Raw genomic sequence first — 15,775 nt, forward strand, 5'->3', positions numbered from 1 at the left:
CAGCCTTAATGTTCAGGAGCAAGCAGACAGAGGTGATCTAGAATCTCTTTGCTGTTCTATTGTGCTCGCTGGAGCAGCAGATTCAGTAGATAGTGGGGAATATTTTAACCCTATTAGTATTTGGATGTTTAGCTACAGTGCTCTTAGATCTGTCTAAAAATACATTGAAAGGATATTGGAGGGTGGGGAGACAAGAAAAAGGAAAATGAAACAGAGAAAAACAACAACAAAAAGAAAAAAAAAGACAAAAAAATTTAAAAAATTAAAAATTTGTAATTACCGTTCTTTTTTAAAAAAAAAATCACAAAATAGAAAACCGCGGCACGCTTGCGCGCCACGTGAAAAATCTAGTTCACTGTAGCCATGTGGAACCTTGTCCTGAAGGCCCGTGGCTTCTTCTGCCTGGATGGGAGGAGCAGAGTCAAAATTAACAAGAAAAAAGGTGGAGCTAAGAGCCAGAGAAAAACTGTGCCTTTTTAAAAAAAAAAGGGTAAAAAGGAAAAATTACCAAAAAAAAAGGGAAGACAGAAGCAGGGAAAGACAGGAACTGAGAGACAGAGAGAGAAGGAGGCTGGGGGTGCAGGGGGGGCTCCCTACCACTAGCTCGTTTGTTGGAGGCTGAATTATTAGTAGAAAATCTTCATTCCCTTAAAAATCTAGTTCATTGTAGCCATGTGGAACCTTGTCCTGAAGGCCTGTGGCCCAAATGATTAATTCTTAATTTTTGTGTAGATAATTAGTAGAGAGTATTGTATAATCAAAGAAACATTCTTGTGTTATTGCTGTTGAATTTGAATCTCTCCCTTTTAAGATTATATTTATGGGGCCAGCAGGTGGCATGGTGATTAAGGTGCTGAACTCCCAAAGTGACCAACCATGGTTTGAGTCCCAGACCTGGCAACTTCCTTTCTCACTTTCCCTCCCTCACTCTCTGTCTCTTTCTGGTGAGTACATGTGCCCTATCACAAATTAATAATAATAATAAATAAATAAAGTTGAATAAATAAATGTTTTTTTAAAAACTATTATATTTATGATAAACTGATTTTTAAAAATCGGATAAACTTTCTTTTCTTTCAAGTTATTCTATTCTTCCATCCCACTTGGTATGGTTTTTATATGTTTTTAATTTTAAAATATGGCTCTCTTATTTTCTTCTGTCACTTTTTAATTGAGTAATTTTTATACTGTCTGTTAAGAATTGTACTTATTTCACGTTTTAAAATTGATACTTCTTTTCTTTTCTTTTTTTGGCGAGGTTTTTGCTATAGGGTGCATGCGCTCACCACAAAGACAGAGAGAGACAAAGAGATAGAAAGCGAGAAATCACACCCCCAGAGGAGATGACCATCCCGCAATCCCTTCTCCTCCATTCTCCTCTTGGGATCTTGGGCATGCATGCGCACGCACCTGGCGTCAGTTTAAGCCACTGGGTCTGGGACTTGAACCACAGTCAACTATGTGGGAGTCCAGCGACATAGCCATTACGATAACTGCTGGTCCCCGATACTTATTTTCTACATAATTAGCGGTGCTATGGTTTGGTTTGTCCCCCAAAGATTCATGTGCTGAAAGATTGAACTCCAATGTGTTAAAAGGAAATGAGACCTTTAGGAGGTGGGACCTAGTAGTGGTGTTGGATCAATAGGATACCATCTTCATGAAGAGATGAATGCCGTCTCTCAGGGGAATGTGTTCTCACTATTATGGAAGTGGATGTAGCCTGTAAAATAGCGTAACCATATGTCCTGATTCTCCTGGTACAGCCAGGAGAATCAGAAAAGGCTGTTATAGAAGTAAGATGGCTGCCCACAGGTCACCCTCTCTGCATGTGCCTGCTGACCCTTCTACTTCTCTCCATCATGTTATGATGCCAAAGAGGATAGACAGGTGCCTACTCCATGCCTTTGCAATGCTCCAGCCACCAGAATCATGAGCCAAATCAACTTTTGTTCTTATTAAATCTCTCATCCTCAGGTTTTGTTTAGCAGTACAATAATGAACTAAGATAGATGGTAAAAGTCCGAAGTTTCTATTGTTTGTAATGAAATTGAACACTGTTTATGGTTTTGACTCATATTTCATTTCATTTTTTTATCTGTAATGATGGGAATAAATATGGTAGTAATACAAGGAGAAAGAGATGTATTTTACCATGCACAAATGGAATGGCTGGAGAATAATTAGCAGGTAATTCATAAGTAAGTGAGAGACTGTAGTGTTGAAACAAAGGTCAGCTCTTAGGCAATTCAAAGCCAGGGAAGTCAGATACATAGAGAGAACTTCAAAGAGGAGATAATTCTTACCTCCTTGAAGACAGTGTAAGAAACTGCAGTGGCTAGTTTGAGCCAAGACCTTATGGTGGAAATTAGGTGGCATAGGAGACTGGCCTGATAAAAGTAACTTTTTCTTTAAAAAGTAGCTAAGAATGTGCTGGAAAAATTATGGTGGAAGCCTGGATGATATGGACTGCCTGAAGAGGACAGAACCCCAGGATAGGAAGAGCCCAGAGGGGAGCTATTCTCATTAAAGCTGGGAGAGGGACTGGGCCCAGAGAGCTGCCTCTCCAACCACCCCCCTTCTTTAGCCTTTGTGGTACTCCCCAGGTACCTCCAAAGAAAGCCAGGGTCTCCTATGCTTCTATAAAACTGGTTTTTCCCTTGTTCCCACAATGTAGCTCAACAACATGTTTGTTGACAGCACAAAAATTCTAAAACTTTTAATTATTTCCTCTTATACTATTTGTTTAAGATATCCAAACCCCAATCCAGCTAGAACTGTATTAGAATGCAAAAGCATTATGACTAATAAAATGTTAGCAAACTCCAGCAAATTTGGAGACTACTTACTTTAAACTTCATTTCATAGAATAAAATTCTCAAACTGCCAAATAATAAAGAGAACATCTGAGTTTATTACAAATGGAATTTAAGCTCTATTTTCCCAAGCATAAAAAGAAACTCATTTTCCCGAGGATTTGTTCTTGGAGAATTTTTTCACTAAGCAAAAATTGTCTGAGATCAAGGCATCAGCAGGGGCGGCTCCTCTGGAGAAGTGAGGGAGAATCTGTTCCACACCTCTCCCTAGCTTCCAGTGGTTTCCTGGCAATCTTTGATGTTCCCTGGCTTGTAGACACATCACCTGATCTCTGCCTTCATGGCCATGTGGTGTCCTACCTGTGTGCATAGCTATATCCAGTTTCCCTGTCTTATTAACGGTGGCAGCCATGTTTGATTAGGGGTTCAGGCTACTCAGCATGACTTTGCCTTAACTGGTTATATCTGCAATGACTCTATTCCTTACAAGGCCACATTCCGAGAGACAGGAAGTTAGGACTCCAGCTTATGAATTTGTTGGGGGAAGAGGAGGATGGGAGAACACAATTCAACTCTTTACAAGACTCAGCCATGCCTCTTCACCCTGGTTCCACCACAGTAGAGCATGGCTCTTCCATGGCCAGCATATGGCTGGGGTAATGAAGTTCGCCCTGGCCACTGGCCCTCAGCTTCTCTGAGATTGCAGTGCCAGTAAAATGGCCAAAGTGCAGAGCCATTTGTGCACTTCCTTGTGAAAGCACTTTTAGAGAAGAATGCTCCTCAGTCAATTCAGTAAGAACCCTTCATTCTTGATATCTGATCAGGTTTCTCATCCTTTATCATTCTAAGTGATGTGGGATCACCCTCACCCTGAGCTGAGCTGTCTTCAGCAAGAATCCTGTTAAGCTGGTTTAGCCAGAATCTCTCTTCCCAGTGATGCCCCCCTCCCCACCCCTGCTCTTTGTCTATAAAACCTTCAGCAAGAATCCTGTTAAGCTGGTTTAGCCAGAATCTCTCTTCCCAGTGATGCCCCCCTCCCCGCCCCTGCTCTTTGTCTATAAAACCTTACTGGCTCAGGACATATTCAGAGTTGAGCCTCTTCTCTCTCTTGACTGCCATACCCAAGTGTAGTGGTCTTTGTCTTTACCATGATGGTCCCAAATAAAGTTGTCCTTACTGTGCTTTAACAAATATCATTGAATAATTGTTTCTTTAACCCTCAATGAGCTTTGATAAGGTTGCTTCTCTCTGGCTTTATACCAATGGGCCTCTTTCGCTGGTTTAGCCAGAATCTCTCTTCCCAGTGATGCCCCCCTCCCCACCCCTGCTCTTTGTCTATAAAACCTTACTGGCTCAGGACATATTCAGAGTTGAGCCTCTTCTCTCTCTTGACTGCCATACCCGAGTGTAGTGGTCTTTGTCTTTACCATGATGGTCCCAAATAAAGTTGTCCTTACTGTGCTTTAACAAATATCATTGAATAATTGTTTCTTTAACCCTCAATGAGCTTTGATAAGGTTGCTTCTCTCTGGCTTTATACCAATGGGCCTCTTTCTACTCTCCCTGTGCTGAGGACAAAGGTAGGCACACCGGTGCCCAGTAGGGTGAGTCTCGGCAACCAGCCAGAGTTCCACTCATGGTTTCCTTTGTGTCCGAGAAGTGCCACAGCAGAGGTCATGCCTGCCTTTGCAATCTGGGTTCCAGGCCAACTGGAGAGGCAAAATGGTATAAGCAAGTAATCATTTATTCCCTTTCTAAGCTGTTCTTAGTTAATTTCTCATTTCTTCATTCTCTTATTGATGATATTTTTGTTTAAATCAAAATTTCCCTTCACAGCCTGGTTTTTACATCTGCTTGATTCGTACAGTGAAGATCTAACCCCAGGTTTGTTTGTCTTGTCACAGTTTGTTGCCAGGGGAATAATTACAAGATAGCAAATTTCAACACTAACTTCAAAGCACCCTGAAAGAAATGAAAAAAAACGGACAAGATAGAAATGTGCTCTTAGCTGAACACAGATCTCTGATTATTGTCAAAAGCACAGTAGAAGACAATCTCAGAGTAACAGGGGTTGCATTAATGGTTAAGTATATGTCAATTGGGTCTCCGAGATAGGCTTCCTCTTCTCTAAAAAATAATATGCATTAGAAACAGCAAAATGAGCCTTTGAGATTCAGAAAGGAAAGGATGTGGGTCCCAAGTGGTGGACTCATATGGGAAAGGTCCTAGGTTCATATTCTGGGACTTCCCTGAACACACCACACATACGTGCTTATGATCTGAGCCACCTTTTAAAGTTTATACAGCACAGAATACTATGTCAGATGATATAGAGACATGCAAAGCAAAAAATTGTTATACTCACTTATTATACTGATTATTTATACTGAGTTGGCGTGCTTTACCCACATCTATTATAATTCCGCCAATAACTTCAAGGTTACTATTGTTCCCTTTTAGCAAAAGAGAGGTTCTGAAGTTTCCCAGATTACACAGGCAGTGAAGTGGTGGAATCTGAATTGGAAGCCAGTGCTGTCAGATTCGATTTCACTCTCATGTTTTAATACACAGCCCCATTGTTCTTAAGGAGGGTATCGCCCAATTGCCCTTACCACTCTTGAGTGGTAAGGGATTGGACTCTTGAGTGGACTGTCGCATGAACATTTGTTAAAGGGTGCCTTTCTGCCTGTCTGCCTATGCCTTTCTCTCTGTCTCTTCCTGTCTCTATTTCTCTCTTACGGAAGAAATAATTAATTTGTTTTTTCTTAAAAGAAAGAAAAGAATGCTCAGTGTTGAAGGTAATGCTGAAGAAGTATGGTGCTTTGGGGTTTCCTGCGGAGAGACTGAGTTGGTTCTATGTCATGTTTAGCCCAGCTAAGGGACCTGCAGAAACATGAATAGGATAAAGCACGCGAGACAGCTAATGATCTTTAATGGGGAGGCCGGGGGCTTGCAGATTTAGAAGAGTGTGGCTCAGACTGGCTGATTTTTTGTTTATTTATTGAAAAAGAAAGTGCCAGAAAGATGGCAAGTATTGTTAGATTTTTTTTTTTTTTTTTTTTGTAGCTGTTGAGATAATAAGAGACTGTGAGGCATGTTTAGGGAACATGTGAAACTCTTAATTAGGCCAATATGGTCACATGGTTTTGTTTTTTGGACAGAACAGATTCTGTGTTTCCTCACTGTGGTGTGCACACATTAACCGTGTTAAGATCTGACTGTCCCCTGCAACCATTCTAGAGGTGGTTGGCTTGCTTCCTGGGTTCCCTGGGCTCACTTGAAGACACATCTGACATTCTAGGAAGTGTCCTTAGCTATAGTCCTGGCTCCAAAGTCTCTTGGGAGGATGAGACCCTGGCCTGCTTCACAGTCCGGTGATATTTTCTGTTGCTCCTGGGTAGAGGCAGAGAACCATAATAAAGAGAGAAAGAAATGCTTGTTTATTTTTCATGAGAAAAACGGAAGCATGATAATTAACCCACCTTCAAGTCACGTATTGTTTAGAGGACATGAGATTGTAGCATCCTGGTCAGACTTCTAGAAATCTAAGTATTTGAAGTGAAATTGTCATTGTTGGCCTTCTTTTAAATCCAGCTAACAGAATGCCTTCATTAGTGCGATCAGTTTATAGGTATTTATATGATGCACAGTTTTTAAGTAAAGACATACATTTTTCTTTTGTATTTTAATTTTTCCTGTTATTATCTTTTAGATAAAAATATACACTCTGGAAGAACACGACGTTGTATCAGTTTGGGTTGAAAAGCATGTGGAAAGTCCAGCACACTTGGCTTATCACCTCTTGTCTGACTTTACAAAGCGACCTTTGTGGGACCCCCATTGCATGTAAGAACTAATTTAAAATTTTTCTTAATCAACCCTGACATGATGTAAAAGATGAGACAATCTCCACATTGCAGTCTATCTTCATTGCCCAACATATGACCCATTGCTTTTTTTAACAAAAAGCTACCTTATTTTTCTTTTTTTGGAGAGGTTTTTGCTATAGGGCGCCTGCGCTCACCAGACAGAGAGAGACATAGAGACAGAAAGCGAGAAATCATTCCCCAGGGGGGATGGTCACGCCGCAATCCCTTCTCCTCCATTCTCCTCTCGGGATCTTGGGCACGCACACACACGCGCCTGGCGTGAGTTTTAAGCCACCGGGTCTGGAACGCGAACTGCAGTCGACTACGTGGGAGTCCAGCGACATAGCCATTACGCTAACTGCTGGTTCCCTGAAAAGCTACCTTTTAAAGTTTATACAGCACAGAATACTATGTCAGATGATATAGAGACATGCAAAGCAAAAAATTGTTATACTCACTTATTATACTGATTATTTATACTGAGTTGGCGTGCTTTACCCACATCTATTATAATTCCGCCAATAACTTCAAGGTTACTATTGTTCCCTTTTAGCAAAAGAGAGGTTCTGAAGTTTCCCAGATTACACAGGCAGTGAAGTGGTGGAATCTGAATTGGAAGTCAGTGCTGTCAGACTCGATTTCATTCTCATGTTTTAATACACAGCCCCATTGTTCTTAAGGAGGGTATCGCCCAATTGCCCTTACCACTCTTGATATTTAATTGGCAGTTCCTGTGTGTGTGTGTGTGTGTGTAATATAGGGTATGTGTACTCAATAAAGACAGAAAGAGGGAGAGAAAGTGAGAAATCACCCAAGGGGAGTGATTTCACACCACAATCCCTTCTCCTCCATTCTCCTCTTGGGACCTTGGGCATGCATGCATATATGCCTGGCATGTTTTCAAATCACTGGGTCCGGGACTCAAACCACTCAGTTGACCATGAGAAATCAAGCCACTATACCACCAGCTCATCCCAGTAGTTCTTTTTTATTCCTATGAAACAATCCAAACTGGTGAGAAGCCAGGAGAGCAGGCCATGTGAGTCCTGGTGAAAGGATTCCCTCCTGTTCTGCCTGTCTCATTGTGGCCTGCTCTTGTCAGCCTGCATCTCTTATTCCTCCATTCCATCTCCAGCATCTCTGAATCTTCCTTCTCTACTTTCCTCCCTTTCCTGGAAAACAGAGCTATGTGCCTCATCAACTGCACTGGCAGTGACTATATTCTGGTCCAATCCTGGGCCACATAGCCCTCGGAGCTATGCCAGCACCTTAATAGGGAGGGTTGGTGAGTGGGCTTCCTATTACATTAAGTGTTACTGCTTATTTTCTAATCTTGACAAGGTAGAGGTTCATCTTTAAAATTTGTAAAGCTCACAGTGATTAGTACCATGTAATAGACAATTTAATACCATTAATGTGAAACATCTCTGGGGTCATATGTTATATTTGCATAGATGCCAGAATGATACATCATGGTTAATACTGTCATAATAAAACATTCTGAGAGAAGGGGAAAGCTTTTTCGATTTTCTTGCATTAATATTTAGAGATAGTCTATAATTACAAAACTTTTAAGAAGAATAAGCAGGGATCAACAGATGGCGTAAAGGTTATGTTGCTGGACTCCCATGTAGTCCACTGGAGTTTGAGTCTCGGACCTAGGTGCTTAAACCTCATGCCAGAGGCGTGTGTGTGCATGCCCAAAATCCCAAGAGGAGAATGGAAGAGAAGGGATTGTGGCATGTCCATCCCCTCTGGGAGATGATTTCTCACTTTCTGTCTGTCTGTTTCTGCAGTGAGCATATGACCCTACAGCAAAAAATCTCTCCAAAAAGAGAGAAGTTTTGTATTAATTCTTTTATAATGCTTCTACTGCTATTTTCTGTTTTACTTGATATTCCAGCTGAACCACACTTGAATGAACACAGGAATAAACAAGTTAATTCTAATTCAACTAACTTTCCTTGTACACCTTCTGTGATTCAGGTACTAGGCCAGGTGTTTTTATTTAATCCTCACAATAACCCGTAGGTATTATTTACATTTTTACAAAGGAAGAAAAACATGACTTGCCTAACACATCATTGTTATAAGTTACAGACAAAAGGCAGTAGTTTGACTCCACACTTAGTTCTCTTAGTTCTCTTTCCAATCCACCGCATTTCTTTCTTTCTTTCTTCTTTTTTTTTTAGAGAGGTTTTTGCTACAGGGTGCATGTGCTCACCAGAAAGACAGAGAGAGACAGAAGGCGAGAAATCACCCCCCAGGGGGGGATGGCCATGCTGCAATCCCTTCTTTTCCATACTCCTCTCAGGATCTTGGGTACGCACGCCCACAGTCAACTTCGTGGGAGTCCAGCGACATAGCCATTACGCCAACTTCTGGTCCCCCACCACATTTCTTTATCTAATAATCTTCACTGGATGTATGAGTCACCAGTCTTTTACTCGATCTTATCCAACAATAATGTTGGGTGAAATAGTTCACACCTTTTTCAAAGTACTGAGGGAAATGAGCATGGAATCAGGTTGTTGTCATAATATACAGAATGATTTCTTTGGACCAAATAGCTCATTCTAGATGTAGGAGTAATGCTGACTTTGGGGGATGGTTAGGTGGACTGAAGGTGTGAATGTGGATACCAATATTGAGATTATGCAAACAATGAAGTGAGTGAATGCCTTATTATAGCAGGTAGAAAGTATTTTTTTTCTTTTTTTTGTATTGCTTTATTTACATAGGTCCTGTGAAGTCATAGACTGGGTGAGTGAAGATGATCAGATATATTACATCACCTGTCCTACGGTGAACGGTGACAAGCCCAAAGACTTGGTAATACTTGTATCACGAAGAAAGCCTCTCAAAGATGGGTGAGTATATGTGGTTCAAGTGTTATAGCAATATTTTCTAGTATAACATAGAAATTAAAAGGTTGAAATGAAAATAAGGAAGTCAATATAGCATTTCTGATCTTGAATGATATTCATGTGAATTTTATTTTTAATTTGCCAGAGGGTACATGCACTCACCAGAGAGAGACAGACGAGGAGAAAGTACCTCCCAATGGAATATGGTCATGCTGCAGTCTCTTCCCCTCCATATCTCTATCCCATCAGGATTTGGGGCATGCAGGCACACATGCCCAGCATGTTTTTAAAGCCACCAGATCTGGAACTTGAACCACATGGTTGACCACGTGGGATCTAGCTCCCTTAACCACTGGGCACTGGGCTGGCCCTTATTTGAAATTTTTCTAGATGGTTATTTAGCTATTACTAAAAAACAATGAACAAGTATATATTTAAGTGCTACTGTGTGCAAAGCACCATGTAAGGATGATAAAATGGATCCTAAAGCAGTTCTCTTTTCCATTGCTTTAGGTGCACGTAAAACAGGTATTTGTAACCATTTGAAACATTCCCTTATCAGTAGAAATGCAGTGAAATCCAAATAAAGCACCAGGATTTGGTCTAGAATTCACAAAGGCTTGATTGTACTAGATATTCAACAGAGCTGGCTGTTGGCTGGGCTAGCAAATCAGAATGCCCATAGAAAGCTCCTCTGTGTGCATTGCACTGCTCAGAGCATGCAGTTTCTAAGGGGAAGTGTCGTAAATAGCCCAACACATATATGAGCATTAATGTACATAGCTGTTCTATGTAGTATCGCTTATGCCAAAAGATATTAGATGGCCCAATTGTGGTGGCATGGGCTGGTATCATGCTCCTGCTCCATTGGCTGGGATGACATGGGAGGCCTGGACTCATTCTTGGCTCAATCTGAAGACCAGGTGAAGTAGCATGCACCTGTAATCCCAGCTACTCAGGATATTGAGGCAGGAGTATTGCGAGTGCAAGGTGAGTGTGGGCAAGATAGTGGATCTGCATGAAAGAGCTGGACATGGTAATGCACAACTATAATCCCAGCTACTCAGAAGACTAAGGCAGGAGGATTGCAACAGAGCAAAGCCTAGTCTTTAAAAAAAGGCATTAGAAATAAACTAAAAGATTAGAAATAAATTAAAGTTTCATTTCATAAGTTATGGGAGATTCATACAGTAGAATACTGTGTGCCATTATTTAAAAAGATGATGTAGGTATGGACATACTGACACAGAAACACCTCCAAATATTGGTTAGGTGAAAAATCCAGGGCCAGACATTGGCACAATGGTGGAGCAGTGGTGGCACAACCTGAGAAAGTCCTTGGCCTCACCTGAGAAAGTCCTGGGTTGGTGTTCTGAGAGTCCATGGGCACATGCATGTGTGACCATAATCCAGGTTGGCTGAGGCTGAGAGTGGAACAAGATGTGAGGACCATTTTGCAGGTACCTGTCTTTCTCTCTCTCTCTCTCTCTCTCTCTCTCTCTCTCTCTGCCTGTCATGGGAGAAACAAATAAACACACTTAAAAAATCAAATTGTAGGAGACCAGCAGTTGGCATGGTGGTTAAGGCACTGGACACTCACACATGCCTGACCACGATTCAAGTCCTGGACCTGGTGGCTTGCTTTCTCACCTTCTCTCTCTCTCTCTGGTCAAATTAAAAATAAATAAATAAATAAATAGATAAATAGTTAAAAAGTTAAATAATTCTTTTTAAAAAATCAAATTGTAGACCAATATTCGTCAAGTGATTATATGCGTGTACAAATCTATATGTGTACATGTACTTATAGAAATGTCATTATCATACATTTATAAAAAGATGTAGAGGGCTACATAACAAAATGTAAGGAAGAGGGTTCACCTCGAGGGTGGGGAATAGGATCAAAGCAAGAACGGACTAAAGGAAGACATATATTTTTCCAGTCAATAGGATTCTCAGTTGTTTGAGGGTTATTTAAAACAATAGGTATTGTTTTTAAGTTAAGAAGAGAGGAGACTGAAATCAGATCCCTGTAGGGCACAATAAAACTTCAGTTTGGAGGCTGAGCCAATTTCCAAAGCAAGTACAATTCATATAAAGCTCTACACGATTCCTAGAGAAAGCGTATGTAATTCTTAGAGAAAACACCCGTGGCCCTTATTACTATTTCCTATGCTTGAATGTAGCCATAGAGCATGTTTTCGGATGCAGACCACTCATCCAGGAGATCTGGGTCTTTTGAGGTTCGCTTCTACCTATGTAAATGAATTGCAGTATCTATAGGCATCTATCCTTCACCTCTCACGAGAAGTTAGGAACTGCCTGTTTGTCTTTCAGAAACACTTACACAGTGGCAGTGAAGTCGGTGACCCTGCCCTCAGTCCCACCGTCTCCACAGTACATCAGAAGCGACATCATCTGTGCTGGATTTCTCATCCGTCCTGTCGACAGCAGTTCGTGCACTGTACGTGTGATGAAGCATCTGCAGCCTAATTTGTTTCTACAGATAGAGAAAAATCTCTTAATTTACCCAGATTTCCTAATTCGTTGTCATCTTGAAATTCGTGTTCACACTAGGGAACTCCTAAAGTTGTCCTTTCACTTCCATTCCAGAATATCCCCATATGATTACAGTCATAGCTTCTCCTGCACCAGCAAAATTCAGATCTTTGCTTGAAAGAGCTCCAAATCAATGAGAAATTAAAATGTTGCATTTTCTTTTTGTCACAGGTATCTTACTTTAACCAGATTTCTGCTAGCATCCTTCCTTACTTTGCTGGAAATCTTGGTGGCTGGTCAAAATCCATCGAAGAAGCAGCAGCCTCCTGTATACGATTCATAGAGAGTACTACCATGGATGGGTTTGCGAGCACATTTTAACGGTCAGCTATCAACTCTCTAGAATGTAATATCCCATTTTTAATTCCAAGCACTCTTATCCTGGATACTTGGCAAACTTTGGGGCCATAAAGTAATTTAACATCAGCCTAAGCAAAATGGAGTTCAGAAGAGGAAAAAAAAAAAAAATCAGCAAGCCCATGGCCTGGTAGTTAAGGGGGCTGAATCCCATCACATGGCCAACTGCACGGCTCAAGTCTCCAACCCAGTGGCTTGAAATATAGGCCAGGTACATGCATGAGGATGCTCAAAATGTTGAGAGGAGGAAGACAGAAAAGGGATTGCAGCATCACTGTGCCCCATAGTGGGGGTTGGGGGTTGCTTTCTTGTTTTCCTTGTCTGACTCCCTCTCTGGACATGCACCTCTGGCAAATTAAAAAAAAAAAAAAAAATTGTTTGTAAAACCATCTGCTATGGTTTGGCTAATGGTATGTCCTCCAAAGTTTCATGTTTGGGGATTTGGTCCCAATGTAATGGCACCGGGAGATGGTAAGACCTTTAAGAGGTGAGGCCTAGTGGGTGGCCTCATGGGAACACTAATCTCATGAATGAATGAATGCTGTGTCTCCCAACAGGGGTGAGTTCTCACACTCATGAGAAGGGCCTAATTTCTACCAGAATGGGTTCTAAAAGTAAGAGCTGCCCAGAGGTTCTCTCTGTTCACATGCACCTTTTTTCTTGCTTCTGTTGACCATGTTGTGATACAGGACTAGAGGCCGCCCAGATGCCAAACCCATGTTCTTGGACTTAGCAGTCACCAGAATCATGGGCCAAATAAGCCTCTATTCTTTATAAATCACCCAGTCTTGGGTACCTCTTTTTAGCAATACAGTAATGGGCTTAGACAGTATCTCAAGTCAAACACCAGAAATCTGGATTTGCATGGGAAGAACTGTAAAACTCAGTTTTAGATCTTCGGTGGTTCTGCTTCTTCTAGGGACACAGATAATGGGAAATTGCCAGGGTACTATATCACATGTTTTGTAAAATGGTACCAATGCAGTTAAAATGATCACAAGCAGTTTTAGGTTACAGAGGTGAGACATATGTCCTGTTAGAAATGTTATATGAGTTTATAAAATTTAAAATGATGATTTGCTAGAAGGTGACTAGTTGATTAATGTATGGCATTGTTCCACGTGCAGCAGGTGTCTGCATGGCAGGAGCATCTGACAAGATGTATTACATGTTTTAGAGCTTTAAATTAGGGAGACATTAAACCATAATGGAGCCCAATCAATTTTAGTAATAAGAACTACTTTACTAGTGTCATTTAACATATATTCAAGGTGGCTGACCAATTTAGTATCTATTGCTATATATACACACAAAGTACCTGCAAAATGTGATATTGCGGGGAAAGAATATTTCCTGAGCTCTTCTTTCATAACCATCACATTAGCACTTCATCCCCTGGACTTCAACATTCATTATTCGCCTCTGTCTGTGATTTGTCTTAACTCACAAGACAAACCAGAATATGTCAAATTCGCCTCCTCTACAGGACAACTTTGAAAAGTCAGAAGAGTTCTGCGTTTGAACTTAGAACACTGACCACGCTAGATCCGTCCTGCTGTTAGTTTGCCAGCTCTCTGCTGCCGCTGCCTCTGCCCACCTCCCACCCACCCAAGTCGTAATTATTTTTAGTTTTCTATGTCAGCATATCTTCATTTACATTAACTTTGAACTGTGCTGTAATTTTAGGAATTAATATTTATATACAATAGAAGAGTGGATATGATTTATAGGTTAAAATAATTGTACATTACATTCCAGAAGTAGAAAGATTTGGGGGGAATACTTTTACATTTTAAAAAAGGTGGAAAAATTAATAATAAAGAGGTTATATTACACTGAAACTGTATTCTGCAATTTCATGCTTCTCCTACAATGGAAACACTTCTAAATGCTAACTGCATAACCAATGTCTTTGAATATGTGCTTTTGAAGCTTTTTTCTCAACAGGAATAGAAATATTGTGAGACTGAAAGGGGAGAGTGACTTTATCAGGATCACTGCAGATATAAAGACATTGCCCACTCTAATTTGTAACACAGGCATAGTCTATAAATTCGGTAGTCACTGGCCACATGTGCTATCTAAATGAAAATTAAATACATTCCATTTTCTTCTTATTATTATTTTTAATTTGCTATAGGATGCATGTGCTCACCAGAGAAACAGAGAGAGAAAGTGAGAAAGCACCCCCCCACACCCCTGGAAGAGGAATGGCCGTGCTGCAATTCCTTTTCCTCCACTCTTCTATCAGGATTTTGGACACACACACACACACACACACACGCCTAGAATGTTTCTAAAGCTGTAATGTTTGGGACTCAAACTGCTTATCAACCATGTAGGATCCAAATTAAATCAACCGCGTAGTCTACCGCGGTTCAAATACCAGACCCGGTGGCTTAAATTCACACTGGGCACGTGTGCGTGTGCCAAAGATCCCAAGAGGAGAATGGAAGAGAAGGCATTGTGGTGTGGCCATCCCCCTTGGGGGGTGATTTCTTGCTTTCTGTCTCTGTCTTTCTGGTGAGTGCATGCGCCCTATAGCAAAAACCTCTCCAAAAATTAAAAAGTTTTTAAAAAATCAGTTCTTGGGACAAGCAGATGGTATAGCGGTTACATACTAGACTCCCACGTGGCTGATCATGGTCTGGGTCCCAGACCCAGTGGCTTGAAACTCATGCCAGTCATGTGTGTGTGAGTACCCAAGATCCTAGGAGGACAATGGAGAAAGAAGGGATTGTAGCATGGCCATCCACTCTAAAGGATGATTTCTCACTTTTCCTCTCACTATCTCTGTTTCTCTCTCTCTCTGGCAAGTGTACACATCCTAAGGCAAAAATATCTTTTTAAAAAAAAAATCAATTCTTAACCATACTAGCCCCATTTCAAGTAGCATTATTCTGTGGTTAGTGACTACCTATTGGACAGTACAGATACAAAACATTTCTGTCATTACAGAAGATTCTTAAATGGTGTTTGTGTATTCAGTTTGCCCCAGTCATTATTTATTTTTTTTTTCATTCTTCCTGTCATGACAGCGAGAGAGGTGAAGAGAGAAACCCCTGATGGCATTGCCACGCCACGAATCTCTCCTCAGCCTTTCAGCAGCTGGGATCCTGGATGTGCCTACAGGTGCACCTTACCTATTCAGGTGGACCCAACATTAGAACTCAGAACCTTCTATATGACTCCAGCACTGCACAGGCACCCTACTGCCTGGACCACCAAGGTCTGTTCCAGTCTTGTAATGAAGCAGGTCCTGTCATTTTTCCATTTTTACCTTTCTTTGTACCCCCCAAAAACCCCT

At 41.0% G+C, this 15,775-nt stretch overlaps 1 protein-coding gene across 3 annotated transcripts in view; it reads left to right on the forward strand.

Annotated features, from left to right (window-relative positions):
• Window positions 1–14,309, forward strand: part of ACOT12 (acyl-CoA thioesterase 12) — a 57,876-nt gene extending 43,567 nt beyond the window's left edge. For all 3 annotated transcript variants that reach the window (XM_027769951.1, XM_014585918.2, XM_027769952.1), the window contains 4 exons: window positions 6,529–6,662; window positions 9,427–9,555; window positions 11,890–12,016; window positions 12,283–14,309. In XM_027769951.1, coding sequence (XP_027625752.1) covers window positions 6,529–6,662; window positions 9,427–9,555; window positions 11,890–12,016; window positions 12,283–12,432 — 540 coding nt within the window. In that variant the 3' untranslated portion in view covers window positions 12,433–14,309. The remainder of the gene's footprint in view (window positions 1–6,528; window positions 6,663–9,426; window positions 9,556–11,889; window positions 12,017–12,282) is intronic.
• Window positions 14,310–15,775: the final 1,466 nt, after the last annotated feature.

Source organism: Tupaia chinensis, unplaced genomic scaffold (assembly GCF_000334495.1).
Source record: "Tupaia chinensis unplaced genomic scaffold, TupChi_1.0 Scaffold000099_1, whole genome shotgun sequence".
Lineage (NCBI taxonomy): Eukaryota > Metazoa > Chordata > Mammalia > Scandentia > Tupaiidae > Tupaia > Tupaia belangeri.